General features: G+C 43.1%; 1 protein-coding gene across 3 annotated transcripts in view; it reads left to right on the forward strand.

Annotated features, from left to right (window-relative positions):
* The first annotated feature begins 614 nt into the window (after positions 1-614).
* THOC5 (THO complex subunit 5) overlaps positions 615-13,671 on the forward strand; it is a 46,545-nt gene continuing 33,488 nt past the window's right edge. For 2 of the 3 annotated variants that reach the window (XM_066260194.1, XM_066260196.1), the window contains exons 1-6: positions 615-711; positions 2,552-2,664; positions 8,530-8,661; positions 11,353-11,496; positions 13,075-13,188; positions 13,345-13,442. In XM_066260194.1, the coding sequence (XP_066116291.1) occupies positions 8,566-8,661; positions 11,353-11,496; positions 13,075-13,188; positions 13,345-13,442 (452 nt within the window). In that variant the 5' untranslated portion in view covers positions 615-711; positions 2,552-2,664; positions 8,530-8,565. The remainder of the gene's footprint in view (positions 712-2,551; positions 2,665-8,529; positions 8,662-11,352; positions 11,497-13,074; positions 13,189-13,344; positions 13,443-13,671) is intronic. The other variant, XM_066260195.1, reaches the window with a different exon arrangement.

The following is a 13,671-nucleotide window of genomic DNA, read 5'->3' on the forward strand; positions in this document are numbered from 1 at the left end:
GCAGAGCACGTGAGGCTAGTAGCACCAAAGCATGAAGTTACTATAGATTTCTTAGATCTTAGTTACTTTTACAGGGCCCATGCAAAGGGCTTGTGATTCCTTTGAGGTCCTACCTGCAACCCGTGGCTCAAGGTGGGTGGGGGACTTTTACCAGGGCAGCAAGGGGTTAGGGGTTTCCAGACCCATGGCCCTATTTATTTACAGATCTTGTTTTCCTTGTGAGTATTGTGAGAGGTCTATAGAATGTGGATAATCTTTAAGTGGCTAAGCCAGTCATTCCTGCAGGCTCCTTCTGCATTCTTCTGGTTTCTCCCCTCTCATTCATTACCTTGTGCATAAGTCCAAGTCGTTTAACAAATACATATCCGGCAGAAAGCCTACTAATTGTTGGGACTTGAGGTGTTGGGGAAAGAATGAACGAAACACAATCAAGGTCTTGGACCTTGCAGCTCAGTCTCCTGGTTTTAGCGGGCTGCGTGAGAGTGTAGCAGTTCGAGACTCCCCAGTATAATAATGCAGTCGCCACGGCCTCCTGGCTCCTACGTCACGCAGCCGGGGCCTGCACGGTGCCCCGAATGCCGGCCTGGCCCTCCGCGCCTCGCTTCCGGCCTCCGCGCCTCGTTTCCGGCAGGTCGCTCCTTTCTTCCGCTTCTCTATGGTGCCTCGTCTGCAGTCTCCTCGCCTCTTGAAGTGGGTAGCTCGCCGGGACAGGTGGGCAAGTGGTGCGGTAAGGGAGGGTTGGGACTGTAGAAGGGCGGCGAGTGCGGGCCCCAGTTCCACCTGGGCTCTCCAGCCTCACTCCCTCCGGGTTCTCCGGCCGCCCGTCGCGGCACGCTGTTTCTTCGTGAAAAATGGTGGCTGCAGCATCGTAGGCCCCACTTTGTAGCCTCAGGATGACGACAAAGATGTTAATGATAAAAGTTCACATTTATTGTGCGCTTATGTGTGCCAGGCGCTCTCTACTGTGTTGTCAGGTTTCCCATTTCAACCTTTCAGGTCTTACCTTGTGGTTCTCACCTTTGTGAATTTGGCCAAGTCAACTTACTATGTAGGGCTATTTACTGAAAGTTTTAAATTACTTTTTTTCCGTTCGTTGTTTGTTGTTTTTTTTAAGAGGAAGGGGAGAAGGGAGAGAAAGAGAGAGAAGCATCAGCTGGTTGTTCCTTAGTTGTGCACCCATTCATTGCTCTAATCTGTACCCTAACCGGCTCCCCCAGGATCTAATGGCGACCTCCTTGCTCCGGGATGCTCTGTCCACTGCACCACCAACCAGAGCCTTAATTGAGTCACTTTTAACCTTCTATTTATTTGTTTATTTTTGTTTCTTTTTCTTTTCTTTTTTTTTCTGTATTTTTCTGAAGCTGGAAACGGGAGAGACAGACTCCCGCATGCGCCTGACCGGGATCCACCCGGCACGCCCACCAGGGGCGACGCTCTGCCCACCAGGGGGCGATGCTCTGCCGTGACCAGAGCCACTCTAGCGCCTGGGGCAGAGGCCAAGGAGCCATTCCCAGCGCCCGGGCCATCTTTGCTCCAATGGAGCCTTGGCTGCGGGAGGGGAAGAGAGAGACAGAGAGGAAGGAGGGGAGGGGTGGAGAAGCAAATGGGCGCTTCTCCTGTGTGCCCTGGCCGGGAATCGAACCCGGGTCCCCCGCACGCCAGGCCGACGCTCTACCGCTGAGCCAACCGGCCAGGGCCTATTTTGTTTCTTTGTTTTTCATTTATTTATTTTAACTTATTGGCTTGATATCGGTTTGCAAAACCATACAGGTTTGAAGTATACAACTCAATATAACATCACACTGTTGTGCGCCCTCTGCCCCAAGCAGCAAAGTCTTTCTGTCCCCACTCCCCTCCTTACCCTCCACTTACCCTCATCCTCCCTTTCTGTCTGGCTGTTGCCACCTAAATTTACTTTAAAAGAGAAATTTGTGTCATACATGTAAAACTTCTTTCACTTGTCATATTCAGAGTAGTGATAAAAAACATTAATATATTTAAAATGAAAGCATCATTGTTAATTCTGGCTAGATTTCATTGTCTAAGGCTCTAAGATAGAGTCCTTTTGAACAAGGGGACATTGACCTGACCAGGTGGTGGCACAGTGGGTAGAGCATCAGACTAGAACGCAGAGGACCCAGGGTCAAAACCCCTGGGTCGCTGGCTTGAACATGGGATCATAGACGTGACCCCCTGGTTGCTGGCTTGAGCCCAGAGGTCCCTGGCGTGAAGCCCAAGGTCTCTGACTTGAGCCCAAGGTCGCTGGCTTGAGCAAGGGGTCATTTGCTCTGTTGTAGCTTCTGGTCAAGGCACATATAAGAAAATAGTCAGTGAACAACTAAGGAGCCACAATGAAGAATTGATGCTTCTCATCTCTCTCCCTTCCTGTCTGTCTATCCATCTCTATCTGTCCCTCTCTCTGTCACCAAAAAGATAAAAACCAAGGGGACATTGGTGTTCCTAATGTTAACGATAACTAGGGAAGTGAGACATTCTCTTGCAACAATCAAAAGTTTTAAAAGAATTGAAAAGAGATTACCTTTCTTCTTAGGTGTTCAACGTCATTTAAGATCACACATGTACCATCAAAAGCCCCACTCCAGATCATCTTCATCACCTTTGCCAGTGGAGGACATTCCTGTGTCATTGTCCACAACAACTGAGGTAGGAACTTTTATTGTCATTTGATCTGTGAGGAAACAGATCCAGAAAAAAGTGAGGTGACTTGTTCCTGGACTCATAGCTATAAAATAGTAGAGTGGGGACTGCAACTTAGGGCTTCTCTCATTCTACCACCATGAGCTATTGACTTCCTCAGGAACGGTTGGTGACATTTGTTAGAGTATGGGATGTAGTGCTGCCCACCTCAGGATTATGGTGACAACTAGGGAGATAGCAAAGGGAGGATACTTTGTGACCCTAGAGCTGTATGAAATGGAGGCTCTGTTCTTTTAAATTTTGAGGTTAACCAGGGAGTTGACGGCACCCCCAGATGAGATGGTGGCAAGACTAGGAGGCACAATAATGTATTGTAGTTGTAAAGAGCACTAATGTGGTAACAGATGGAACCAAGCTTTAGCATACTAGCTGTATAAGCTTGGGCAAGTCTCACCTTTTTTTTTTTTTTTCTGAAGTTGGAAACAGGGAGGCAGTCAGACAGACTCCCGCATGCGCCAGACCGGGATCCACTCAGCATGCCCACCGGGGGGCGATGCTCTGCCCATCTGAGGGGTTGCTCTGTTGCAACCAGGGCCATTCTAGAGCCTGAGGCAGAGGCCATGGAGCCATCCTCAGAGCCCGGGCCAACCCTGCTCCAATAGAACCTTGGCTGCGGGAGGGGAAGAGAGAGACAGAGAGGAAGGAGAGGGGGAGGAGGGAGAAAAAGATGGGCGCCCCTCCTGTGTGCCCTGGCTGGGAATCGAACCCGGGACTCCCGCATGCCAGGCCGACACTCTACCACTGAGCCAACCGGCCAGGGCCAAGTCTCACCTTTCTGATGTGCAGTGTTCTTATCTATAAAACAGTACTTGTTCTTATCTAAAAGGTTTGTATACAGATCAAATGAGAACATGCCCATAAAGTGTTTAGATCAGGGGTAATCAACCTTTTTATACCTCTGGCCCACTTTTATATCTATGTTAGTAGTAAAATTTTTTAACCGCCCATCGGTTCCACAGTAATGGTGATTTATAAAGTAGGGAAGTAAATTTACTTTATAAAATTTATAAAGCAGCGTTACAGCAAGTTAAAGCATATAATAATAATTACTTACCAAGTACTTTATGTTGGATTTTCGCTAAGTTTTGCAGAATAAATCTTTATAAAACAACTTACTGTAGTTATATTTTGCATACATAGAAATTACAGTAGTTAATTGAATTATTAGTGAGATCCCTGAGGCTGATGCTGGGAAACTAAATATTGAATATCCAGTTCAATTTTTGTGAAGAACAAACAAAGGTCTCCCCTTTTGGAAATATTCAGGCCGTTTTTTTCTTTCGTCATAATATGATTAACAGCACTAAATCCTGATTCCATAAGATATGAAGTAGGGAAAGGTATCAATAAACTGAATACCATTTTCCACATATTTGGATATAAGACTGGCATTTTTTTGTTTTGCCATAGGTTTTCATATCCACCACTGTCGAATTTATGTTTACTTTCTTCATCATATCTCATTTCTAAGAGTTCTTCTTGGCAAGTTGTATCAGCCTCTTCAATATTTGCGGTAAAAGGATTTTTCATCCAGTCATATACCTTCAATTTAAAAATAATCTTCAGATCGTTTTTCCATGTCCAATTTAAGTTCATTGAGGTGGCTACTGAATCTGTCAGTATCCTCTGGAGTTACATCATCTTTTTTATAGATGATAATTGAGGAGACTGATGAAATTCTCTCTTCAATAGATTATGACAAAGTAGTTCAAGTTTGTCAATAAATAATAGCACAAGGCGACTTCTCTGGCCTCCATCTTTCCTTGGGGCCAGGGAACCTTGTCGGGCAGGAAGCCCGCTGTGTACTAAATAAAGCCTTTTATTATTCCACAAAAAAATAAATAAATAATAATAGCACAATACTTTGGCAACCTATAAGAGTTTTATTAGCTCCTTGAAGCTGCAAATTGACATCATTAAATCTCTTGAAAATATCTGCTAAGTAAAAGGCATCATTTTTTTAACTGTTGACACAGATTGGTCTCATTATTATTTTCAAAAAATTGTATGACACTATCATATAATGCTACAAAACTAGCCAAAGATGTACCCTTTGACAGCCACTGAACTTCTGTGTGCAAAAGTAACAATAAAATCTTCATTATTGTCCTGGCAATGCTGCGGAAACATTCTATCATTCTTTGCATTGGATTTGATCTTGTTTACAGCTCGAATTATTATAGTTAATAATGAATGGAGACTTGTACTTAGATATTTTCCTACAAGGTGTTATCTGTACACCATACAATGAATACATAAAACATTTGGCACTTCCTGCTTCAAATAAGCAACAAATCCACGAAAGCGACTTACTATTGATAGTGCTCCATCAGTAGCACACGCAACAATATTATTCAAAGAAATATTATTTTTTGTAAAGTATGTTCTCACAGTATTAAATATAGATAATCCTTTTGTATCTGTGATGAGATTTATTGCAAATAGCATTTCTTCTTGTAATATATTGTTTTCATCAAAATAGCTAACATATGCCATCAATAAAGCATCATTCTCTGCAATGGTAGATTCATCCAATTCCATGGAAAATGAAGAGTTTTGGAGAATACTTATAAGTTTGTTTTCAGCATTAACTGCCCTTTCATCAATTCGTCGCTTTACTGTGCTATCGCTTAGGGGCAACGTTTTTAAAATTTGAGGTATATCCTGATGCATTACTATTGAGATAAATTCTTTTATAGAGGGTATTATTACAGTTTCTCCAATATTATAGCTTTTACTACTTTTTGCAGTTATTTGTGAAATGCGATGAGTGGCAATTAATCCATCTTCATTTGTTGTATGTTGTTTCTTAAATGATGCAACGATAGTTGAACGATTTTGAAATTTTTTATATATTTCCTGAAAATATTCAATGGGCTTGTCCTTGTCATTTGGATGCTTTGTAGAAAGATGTTCTAGCAATCAACTTGGCTTCATTGCCTCATTGGATAATGTTTTATGGCACAATTAACACATTGGATGTTGTTTATTTGCAACAGATTCTATGAAATCCATCTTCAGATACTCTGGTGAATAGCTGCTTGCATTTTTTTTATTTTTGAGACATAGGCTCACAATATTTCACAATATTTTGTTTGAAGCTGTAAGCACGTGCTTGCTCTTAGAAATCTAACTATGTACTGACTTTAGTTTCGATGACATAACGATTTAGCTTTACTTACATAACGTGAACAAAACTTATGCACATGCATTTGAAATCTGTTGCGTGGTCATGACATTACAAGTATTGTGGTTGAACTAGAGTTGGCCTACTAGTCTACTAACGAGACTAAGTTAGTATCCATGGTTGTGCATTTTATAAAATTTTATGTAGCAGGTGTTGGCCAATGGCATCACTTCTTTGCAATCAGGGTGAAATAGCGAGACATTGGCTAGTTTTGGCAGTACAAGGGGGGTTCCTAGAATGTCACCCTATTACCCTAAAATCCGGGAATTGAGAGGAAAATATGAGTTAATTTGCGTCGCCATTGTCCAGCAGTTTCTGTCATAGAAAGAAGTGTCAAACCATGGAGTTCTTTGTCTATGGCCGTGATGGTGAACCTATGACACGCTTGTCAGCACTGACACGCGTAGCCATTTTCAATGACATGTGGCCACATGCGGCCGCATACCAGAGAAGTATGGGGCCGCATGCTGATAAGGATGTTTCATCCTCGGCTCCTGCACAGCCAGGTGCAGGAGCCAAGGATAAAACATTTGCTGTAGTGTAGACACCCTGTGCTGGAGGTCTGTAGGCTAAAACAACAGAACTCTGGCATATAGTGTCTAGTTCTGGGACTTCCGGTTAGGCCGTTAGGGGATCTTTGACCTCACTTCCGGCCAGTGGAGCAGGGAGCAGCGGAATGCCCCAGGGGATGCATCCCTAGGGGCCCTGTGATCGTCATTTCCAGCAACCACATAACCACAGCAACCATCATCCAATCTACTGTTCTGGGGTGTTGTGGATTTCTAATTGACCATCATTACTGAGATAAGTGGAGGGGGAGGCTGGGAGAGGCGAGGGCCTGTGCTATGGGTGCCGTTTCCCGCCATTAGAAATAGCGGCAGCCATCTTAATTTACATAAGATGCGACTTGTAGAATTTCAAGACAACATCTGGGCTCAGGTGTTTGTCGACTTGAGGTTAAAGCTTGAGAATCTGGAAAGGTGCCGCTTGGAGAATCAAGAGGACTGCCACTACGAACAGGAAATTTGGAGTGCCTGGAACCGATTACCAGACACTTTTAGCACCCTGAAAAATATAGCAATGGACTTTACTCACAATTTTTCTCTCTACGTACTTTTTGTGAGATTTGTGAGACCTTATTCTCAGCGTTAAATAATATTGAAACCAACAAAAGAAACAGATTGACAGATGAAGTTAGTAGCACTTGCTTGGACTTGAAGTATACAAAATACCAACCTTCAACTGAAGATTTAGCCAATGAAATTCAGCAACAAAAAAGTCACTAATAGGCAGTTTAGTTAAAGAATTCCCCCTCCCCCTCACTTATCTCAGTTCACGGCACCCCACACAAGTTAAATAATATCAAGACCAGCCTGACCAGGTGGTGGTGCAGTGGATAGAGCATTGGACTGGGATGCCGAAGACCCAGGTTCAAGACCCCAAGATCGCCAGCTTGAGCGTGGGCTCATCTGGTTTGAGCAAAAGCTCACCAGCTTGGATCCAAGGTCGCTGGCTCAAGCAGGGGGTATTGGTCTGCTGAAGGCCCGCGGTCAAGGCATATATGAGAAAGCAATCAATGAACAACTAACGGGTCGCAATGTGCAACAACGAAAAAATAATAATTAATGCTTCTCATCTCTCCGTTCCTGTCTGTCTGTCCCTGTCTTTCCCTCTCTCTGACTCTCTCTCTGTCTCTGTAAAAATAAATAAATAAATAATTTTAAAAAATAATAATATCAAGACCAACAAAAGAAATCAACTGACAGATGAACAAAGAAGTCACTAAGCAGGTAAGTTATATAACTAGTTTTTGGTTTATTAAATACAGTTATATATTACAATTATACATTTTTGTTATTTAAACTATAAATATTGTGAAATTAGGGTTTTTTTCTCGAAGTGACACACCACCCGAGTTATGCTCGGTTTTTTGGCGAATTTTGACACACCAAGCTCTAAAAGATTGCCTATCACTGGTCTACGGGGTAATAAAACAACGACTTGCTAGTTTTGGGGCGACAATAGCTGTCATAAACTGCCCACTGGATTGGGTGGCAGGTGTGGACCCAGGGTCAGGTAGTTGGCCGCTCGCAGATGTGGGCCAGGTGGTCGCAAAAGAGGTCGGGTGCGGTCCCAATACAAATGCCCTGTAATAGAGTCTGACTGCTGTCCTGATCTTGACTGGTCAACAGTTAGTCGATTAGTATATAATCGCAGCACCGTTTGGTTGCTCCGCTACCACCCACCATGAAAGCTGGAATGCCTACTAGTGGGCAGTAGGGACCAGGTTGACTACCACTGGTTTAGATCGAGGTGTAGCACACGGTGATCAATCAGCAGTATTGGGAATGTGCTTATGTGCCAGGCTGAGGAGTTTGGTCAGTGGTGGTGCCTTTAAAGGAAGTGGAGGTAAAGAAGATGAGTTCATTTTGGACAGGCTGAGGGGTGACTCCACCTCCTCCCCTTTTTACAAAGGATATAACTGAGGCTTTGGAGGGTTGCATTTTCTTGAGTTATCAAGGTGTAAATGACCAGAACTGCTAGTAAGACTTCAGTATTATGACTCCAGGAAAATCTCCAATTCTAACTCTGGAAAAATCTCTAAAGCTTTCTTCTCTTAACAGGTCTGTGTTATTTCTTTCTGACCTTACCAAATAACCATGTCATCAGAATCAAGCAAAAAACGGAAGCCCAAAGTGATCCGAAGTGATGGAGCTCCAAGTGAAGGGAAGCGTAATCGTTCTGACACTGAGCAGGTGAGATTAGCGAGGGCTTCCATGCTGCTGAGAAATTGCAGCTTGTGATCAGGCAGCTGGCTGTGGGTCTATACCAGCTGAGTGTCACAGGGAGAACCCCCCAGGTGGCCTCTGTTTAACAAGGTGCCCAGAATTCAGTTGACTCTACAGAGCCTAAGTATCTACATCGGTGTAGTTGCAGTATCCTAAGAACCAACAAGCCTTTATTAGGCATGATTAGTGCCTGAACAGAGAATGCATTCTAGTATGGTGTATGTTTCCAATTTTCCCGATGATCAGAAGGCAGTCTATCTGCAGCATGCCACTGGAGCTTTGGAGATGTGGTATCCGTGGTCTGCTACTAAGATGGTACCCGAACCATGTGCCTGCAGGACCTTTTCTGTGGTCTTGAGAGCTCTTGTGGTCAGCAGGTTCTCCTTTTGCTATTTCTCTGTAATCTGTCAAGCTAATTTATTAACTGTTTTATTATTTGGTTAGTTATTTTTTGTTTGTTCACTTAAAAAACTAGAATAGAGAAACATACCAGTTTAAATTCAAATAAAAAATACTCTTCTCAGATTTAGGAAATCAAGATTAATGAAGAACCTTATCTTTTGCAGGGCATTGATTGTGACTCTCTTTTGTAATTGAGGTATAATTGACATGTTATGTGTTAAGTTTCAGGTATACAACAGAATGATTCGATATTTGGTATATTGTGAAATGGTCACCACAATAAGTCTGATTGACATCTGTCACCATACATAGTTACAAAAAACTTATTTTCTTGTATTGAGAACTTGTAAGATCTACCCTCTTAGCACCTTCAAATAGACAATACAGTATTATTAACTATTAACTCTCTTATTAAAGAGATTTGTTCTGTTTACTCCAAAGGCTAAGAGACCAATTATTATATTTTAATCTTTGCTAAAGCTTGATATGACCATCTGAACATCCATCTATAGAAAGTTGATTAAATTAATTTTGGTTTATCTAATAGTGGACTATCATGCATCCATTTTGAAAGAGATCTTTATTTGTTGGGATGAAAAATTGCATTACACAGTATGGACAATATGATCTCATTTTGTTAAATAAAATTTGTGCCTGACCTGTGATGGCACAGTGGATAAAGCATAGACCTGGGACACTAAGGTAGCTGGTTTGAAACCCTGGGCTTGCCCAGTCAATGCACCTATGAGAGTTGATGCTTCCTGTTCCTCCCCCTTCTCCTCTTGTGCACATGCTTTCTCTCTCTCTCTAAAATGAATAAAATCTTAAATTTATTTATTTATTTGTATTTTTCCAAAGCTGGAAACAGGGAGGCAGTCAGACAGACTCCCACATGCGCCTGACCGGGATCCACCCGGCATGCCCACCAGGGGGAGATGCTCTACCCATCTTGGGGCGTCGCTCTGCCACAATCAGAGCCATTCTAGCGCCTGAGGCAGAGGCCACAGAGCCATCCTCAGCGCCCGGGGGGCAAACTTTGCTCCAGTGGAGCCTTGGCTGTGGGAGGGGAAGAGAGAGACGGAGAGGGGGAGGGGTGGAGAAGCAGATGGGCGCCCCTCCTGTGTGCCCTGGCTGGGAATCGAACCCGGGACTCCTGCACGCCAAGCCGACGCTCTACCACTGAGCCAACCGGCCAGGGCTATTTATTTATTTTTGACAGAGAGGGAGACAGATAGGGACAGATAGACAGAAAGGGAGAGAGATGAGAAGCATCAATTCTTCGTTGCAGCTCCTTAGTTGTTCATTGATTGCATTCACATATGTGCCTTGACCAGGAGTGAGTGACCCCTTGTTCAAGCCAGCGATCTTGGGCTCAAGTCAGCGACCTTGAGCTTCAAGCCAGCAACGTTTGGGCTCAAGCCAGCAACCATGGGGTCATGTTTATGATGCCACGCTCAAGCCAGTGACCCTGCACTCAAGCTGGCGACCCCCAGCTCAAGCCAGCAACCTCGGGGTTTAGAACCTGGGTCCTCTGCGTCCCAGTCTGATGCTCTATCCACTGTGCCACCACCTGGTCAAGCTTAAAATTTTTAAATAAATAAATAAATAAAATTTGTGTTTATCTACAGTATTAACAATGGAGTTATTTCAGGCTGGGAGGTAAAATTACAGGCAAATTTTTATTTTGTTTTTGATACTCCTCACTGTATTCTGAATCTCGGTCACTAAGCATGCATTTTGAAAAGAAGAAAAACATCTGATTAGAGGACCAGATCCTTTAAATTTAATTTTATTTATTTATTTATTTTTTACAGGGACAGAGAGAGAGTTAGAGAGAGGGATAGATAGGGACAGACAGACAGGAATGGAGAGAGATGAGAAGCATTAATCATCAGTGTTTCGTTGCAACACCTTAGTTGTTCATTGATTGCTTTCTCATATGTGCCTTGACCGCGGGCCTTCAGCAGACCAAGTAACCCCTTGCTCGAGCCAGCGACCTTGGGTCCAAGCTGGGGAGCTTTGCTCAAGCCAGATGAGCCCGTGCTCAAGCTGGCAACCTTGGGGTCTCAAACCTGGTTCCTTCCACATCCCAGTCCGACACTCTATCCACTGTGCCACCACCTGGTCAGGCAGGACCAGATCCTTTAGAGACCTAATTTGGGGCCTCATTATTACTGATTTCAGCCCGTGTCTGTCCCTGGTCCTTCCAGGGAAACTTTTACACCCTACCCAAGGCCTGTATCCTTGCCTCCACAGGAAGGTAAATACTACAGTGAGGAGGCTGAAGTGGACCTGCGGGACCCTGGCAGAGACTATGAGCTGTACAAGTACACATGCCAGGAGTTACAGCGACTCATGGCTGAAATCCAGGACCTGAAGAGCAGGGGAGGCAAGGATGTGGTAAGGAGTAGACCGGACAAACACGACCCTAGTGGGTCTGCACGAATGGACATGTTTTGTACCTGCCAGAGCCCTTCCTGATCTTGGTCTTCTGTCCTAGCTGTGAATAAGTAGTTGGAGTCTGGGGGCTCTAGAGACCTGCCTAGTAATTTATTGGACTTTCTCATCACCACCCAATCACCAACTATGGTAATGAAAATACAGAATAATTAATTTTTTCCATAACTATAGTTTGATAATTCATCCAACTAATATTTATTTATTTATTTTTATTATTGATTTTAGAGAGAAAGATGGGGACAACGATCTGTTTCTGTATGTGTCCTGACCAGGGATCAGTCCGGCAACCTCTGCGCTTCCGGGCGATGCTCTAATCCAGTGGTCCCCAACCCCCGGGTCGCGGACTGGTACCGGTCCTCAGAGAAAGAATAAATAACTTACATTTTTTCCGTTTTATTTATATTTAAGTCTGAACGATGTTTTATTTTTTAAAAATGACCAGATTCCCTCTGTTACATCCGTCTGTTAAGACTCACTCTTGACGCTTATCTCGGTCACATGATACATTTATTCGTCCCACCCTAAAGGCTGGTCAGTGAAAATATTTTCTGACATTAAACTGGTCCGTGGCCCAAAAAAAGGTTGGGGACCACTGCTCTAACCAACTAAGCTATCCAGCCAGGGCCAACATTTATTAACCCTTGAGTAGCGAGTTTTTCTTATGCTCACTGACCCCCGGGAGTGAGTTTTTTTTCAAAGAATGAAATATAGTTCCAGTTCCAGTTTTATTAACTTAAAATTATGTTTGTTTAATAACACAATTTATGGAAACAAGAACAACATACATTTGCCTTTTTTTAATGTTGCCTAATACATTTTTAAAATAAATTGATCGTACTCTGGATGGTCAGGAGGCACGAGGGCATACATGAACGCTCGTACTACTCAAAGGGTTAAGTGTTAAGCATTTTGCTAGCTGTTGAGAAATGACGGTTCATGTAAATTCCCTTGCTGTTATAAGGATAGATAAATATAGGTAAATCAGAGAGACTAAAAAATGAAATTATTAATATTAGATGAATAAAATAGGCTTCTAGGCAGAGAAACCAAACAAATGTGACTACAAACTAGATAAGTTCAAAACAAAACAAGACAACCTATATTTTCCCAGGAATTAATTTCACTTGTTTGTGTTTATACTTGCCAATATTGTTAAAATTATTATATCTTATCTCTTACTATAACCAAGCTTTACAGCTATAATTTTGTTATTTTCATTTATTCTGTAATGTTATATATAGAGGCCAAATTATATGTCAGTATGTTGCTGTTGTTAGGATCTCACTGTGGAATATGTAGGGCCATATATTATTGTGGGCTGCATTTGTTCCATATTCAGTTCCTGTTGTTTCAGTCCACACAGAAATTGCTTTTTCTGCCTGAGAACCTTAAGCATTTGCCTTTTGCAGTCATTTTTTTCATTTCTCTCTGACTCCTTCCTTTGTCCTATTTTGGAGCTGAAGGAAGCTGACCCGGGGCCTGGTGTTGAGGTATTTACTAGTTTTTCTCTGCCCGCAGGCAACTGAAATTGAAGATCGCAAGATCCAGAGCTGTGTGCATTTCATGACTTTAAAGAAGCTTAACCGAATAGCCCACATCAGGTTGAAGAAAGGAAGAGATCAGACCCACGAGGTTTTACCCTCCTTCTCCTCCCCCCACCCCCTCCCCATCCCCTTCACAATCTCCTTTACCCCTTTTTCTGAGTTGCTGACACTGCCCCGTCCTGCCCCGCCCCACCCCACCCTACCAGACTTTCCTTTCTCACTTGTGACCTTGTCCTCCTTTTAGGCAAAGCAGAAAGTAGATGCCTATCACCTGCAGCTCCAGAACCTGTTGTATGAGGTGATGCACCTGCAGAAGGAGATCACCAAGTGTCTGGAATTTAAGTGAGTTTTAGAGGACAAGGCTTCAGCAAGATGGTCTGTTGGTAACCGCTTTTTTCTATGTAGCTCTGTGTGAGCTAGTCTCTAAAAAGAAATTTGAAAAAAGAAAGAAAGAAATCCATTGATTATGGAGACTGTGGGACCTGGGAGAAGGGTGAATAGATAAGTGGGAAAACTGGAAGCAGTAGTTTCAGCCTACACATAGAAACTCAGAAGCCCACCTGACCTGTTT

This window comes from Saccopteryx bilineata, chromosome 2, assembly GCF_036850765.1.
Source record: "Saccopteryx bilineata isolate mSacBil1 chromosome 2, mSacBil1_pri_phased_curated, whole genome shotgun sequence".
Classification (NCBI taxonomy): Eukaryota; Metazoa; Chordata; class Mammalia; order Chiroptera; family Emballonuridae; genus Saccopteryx; species Saccopteryx bilineata.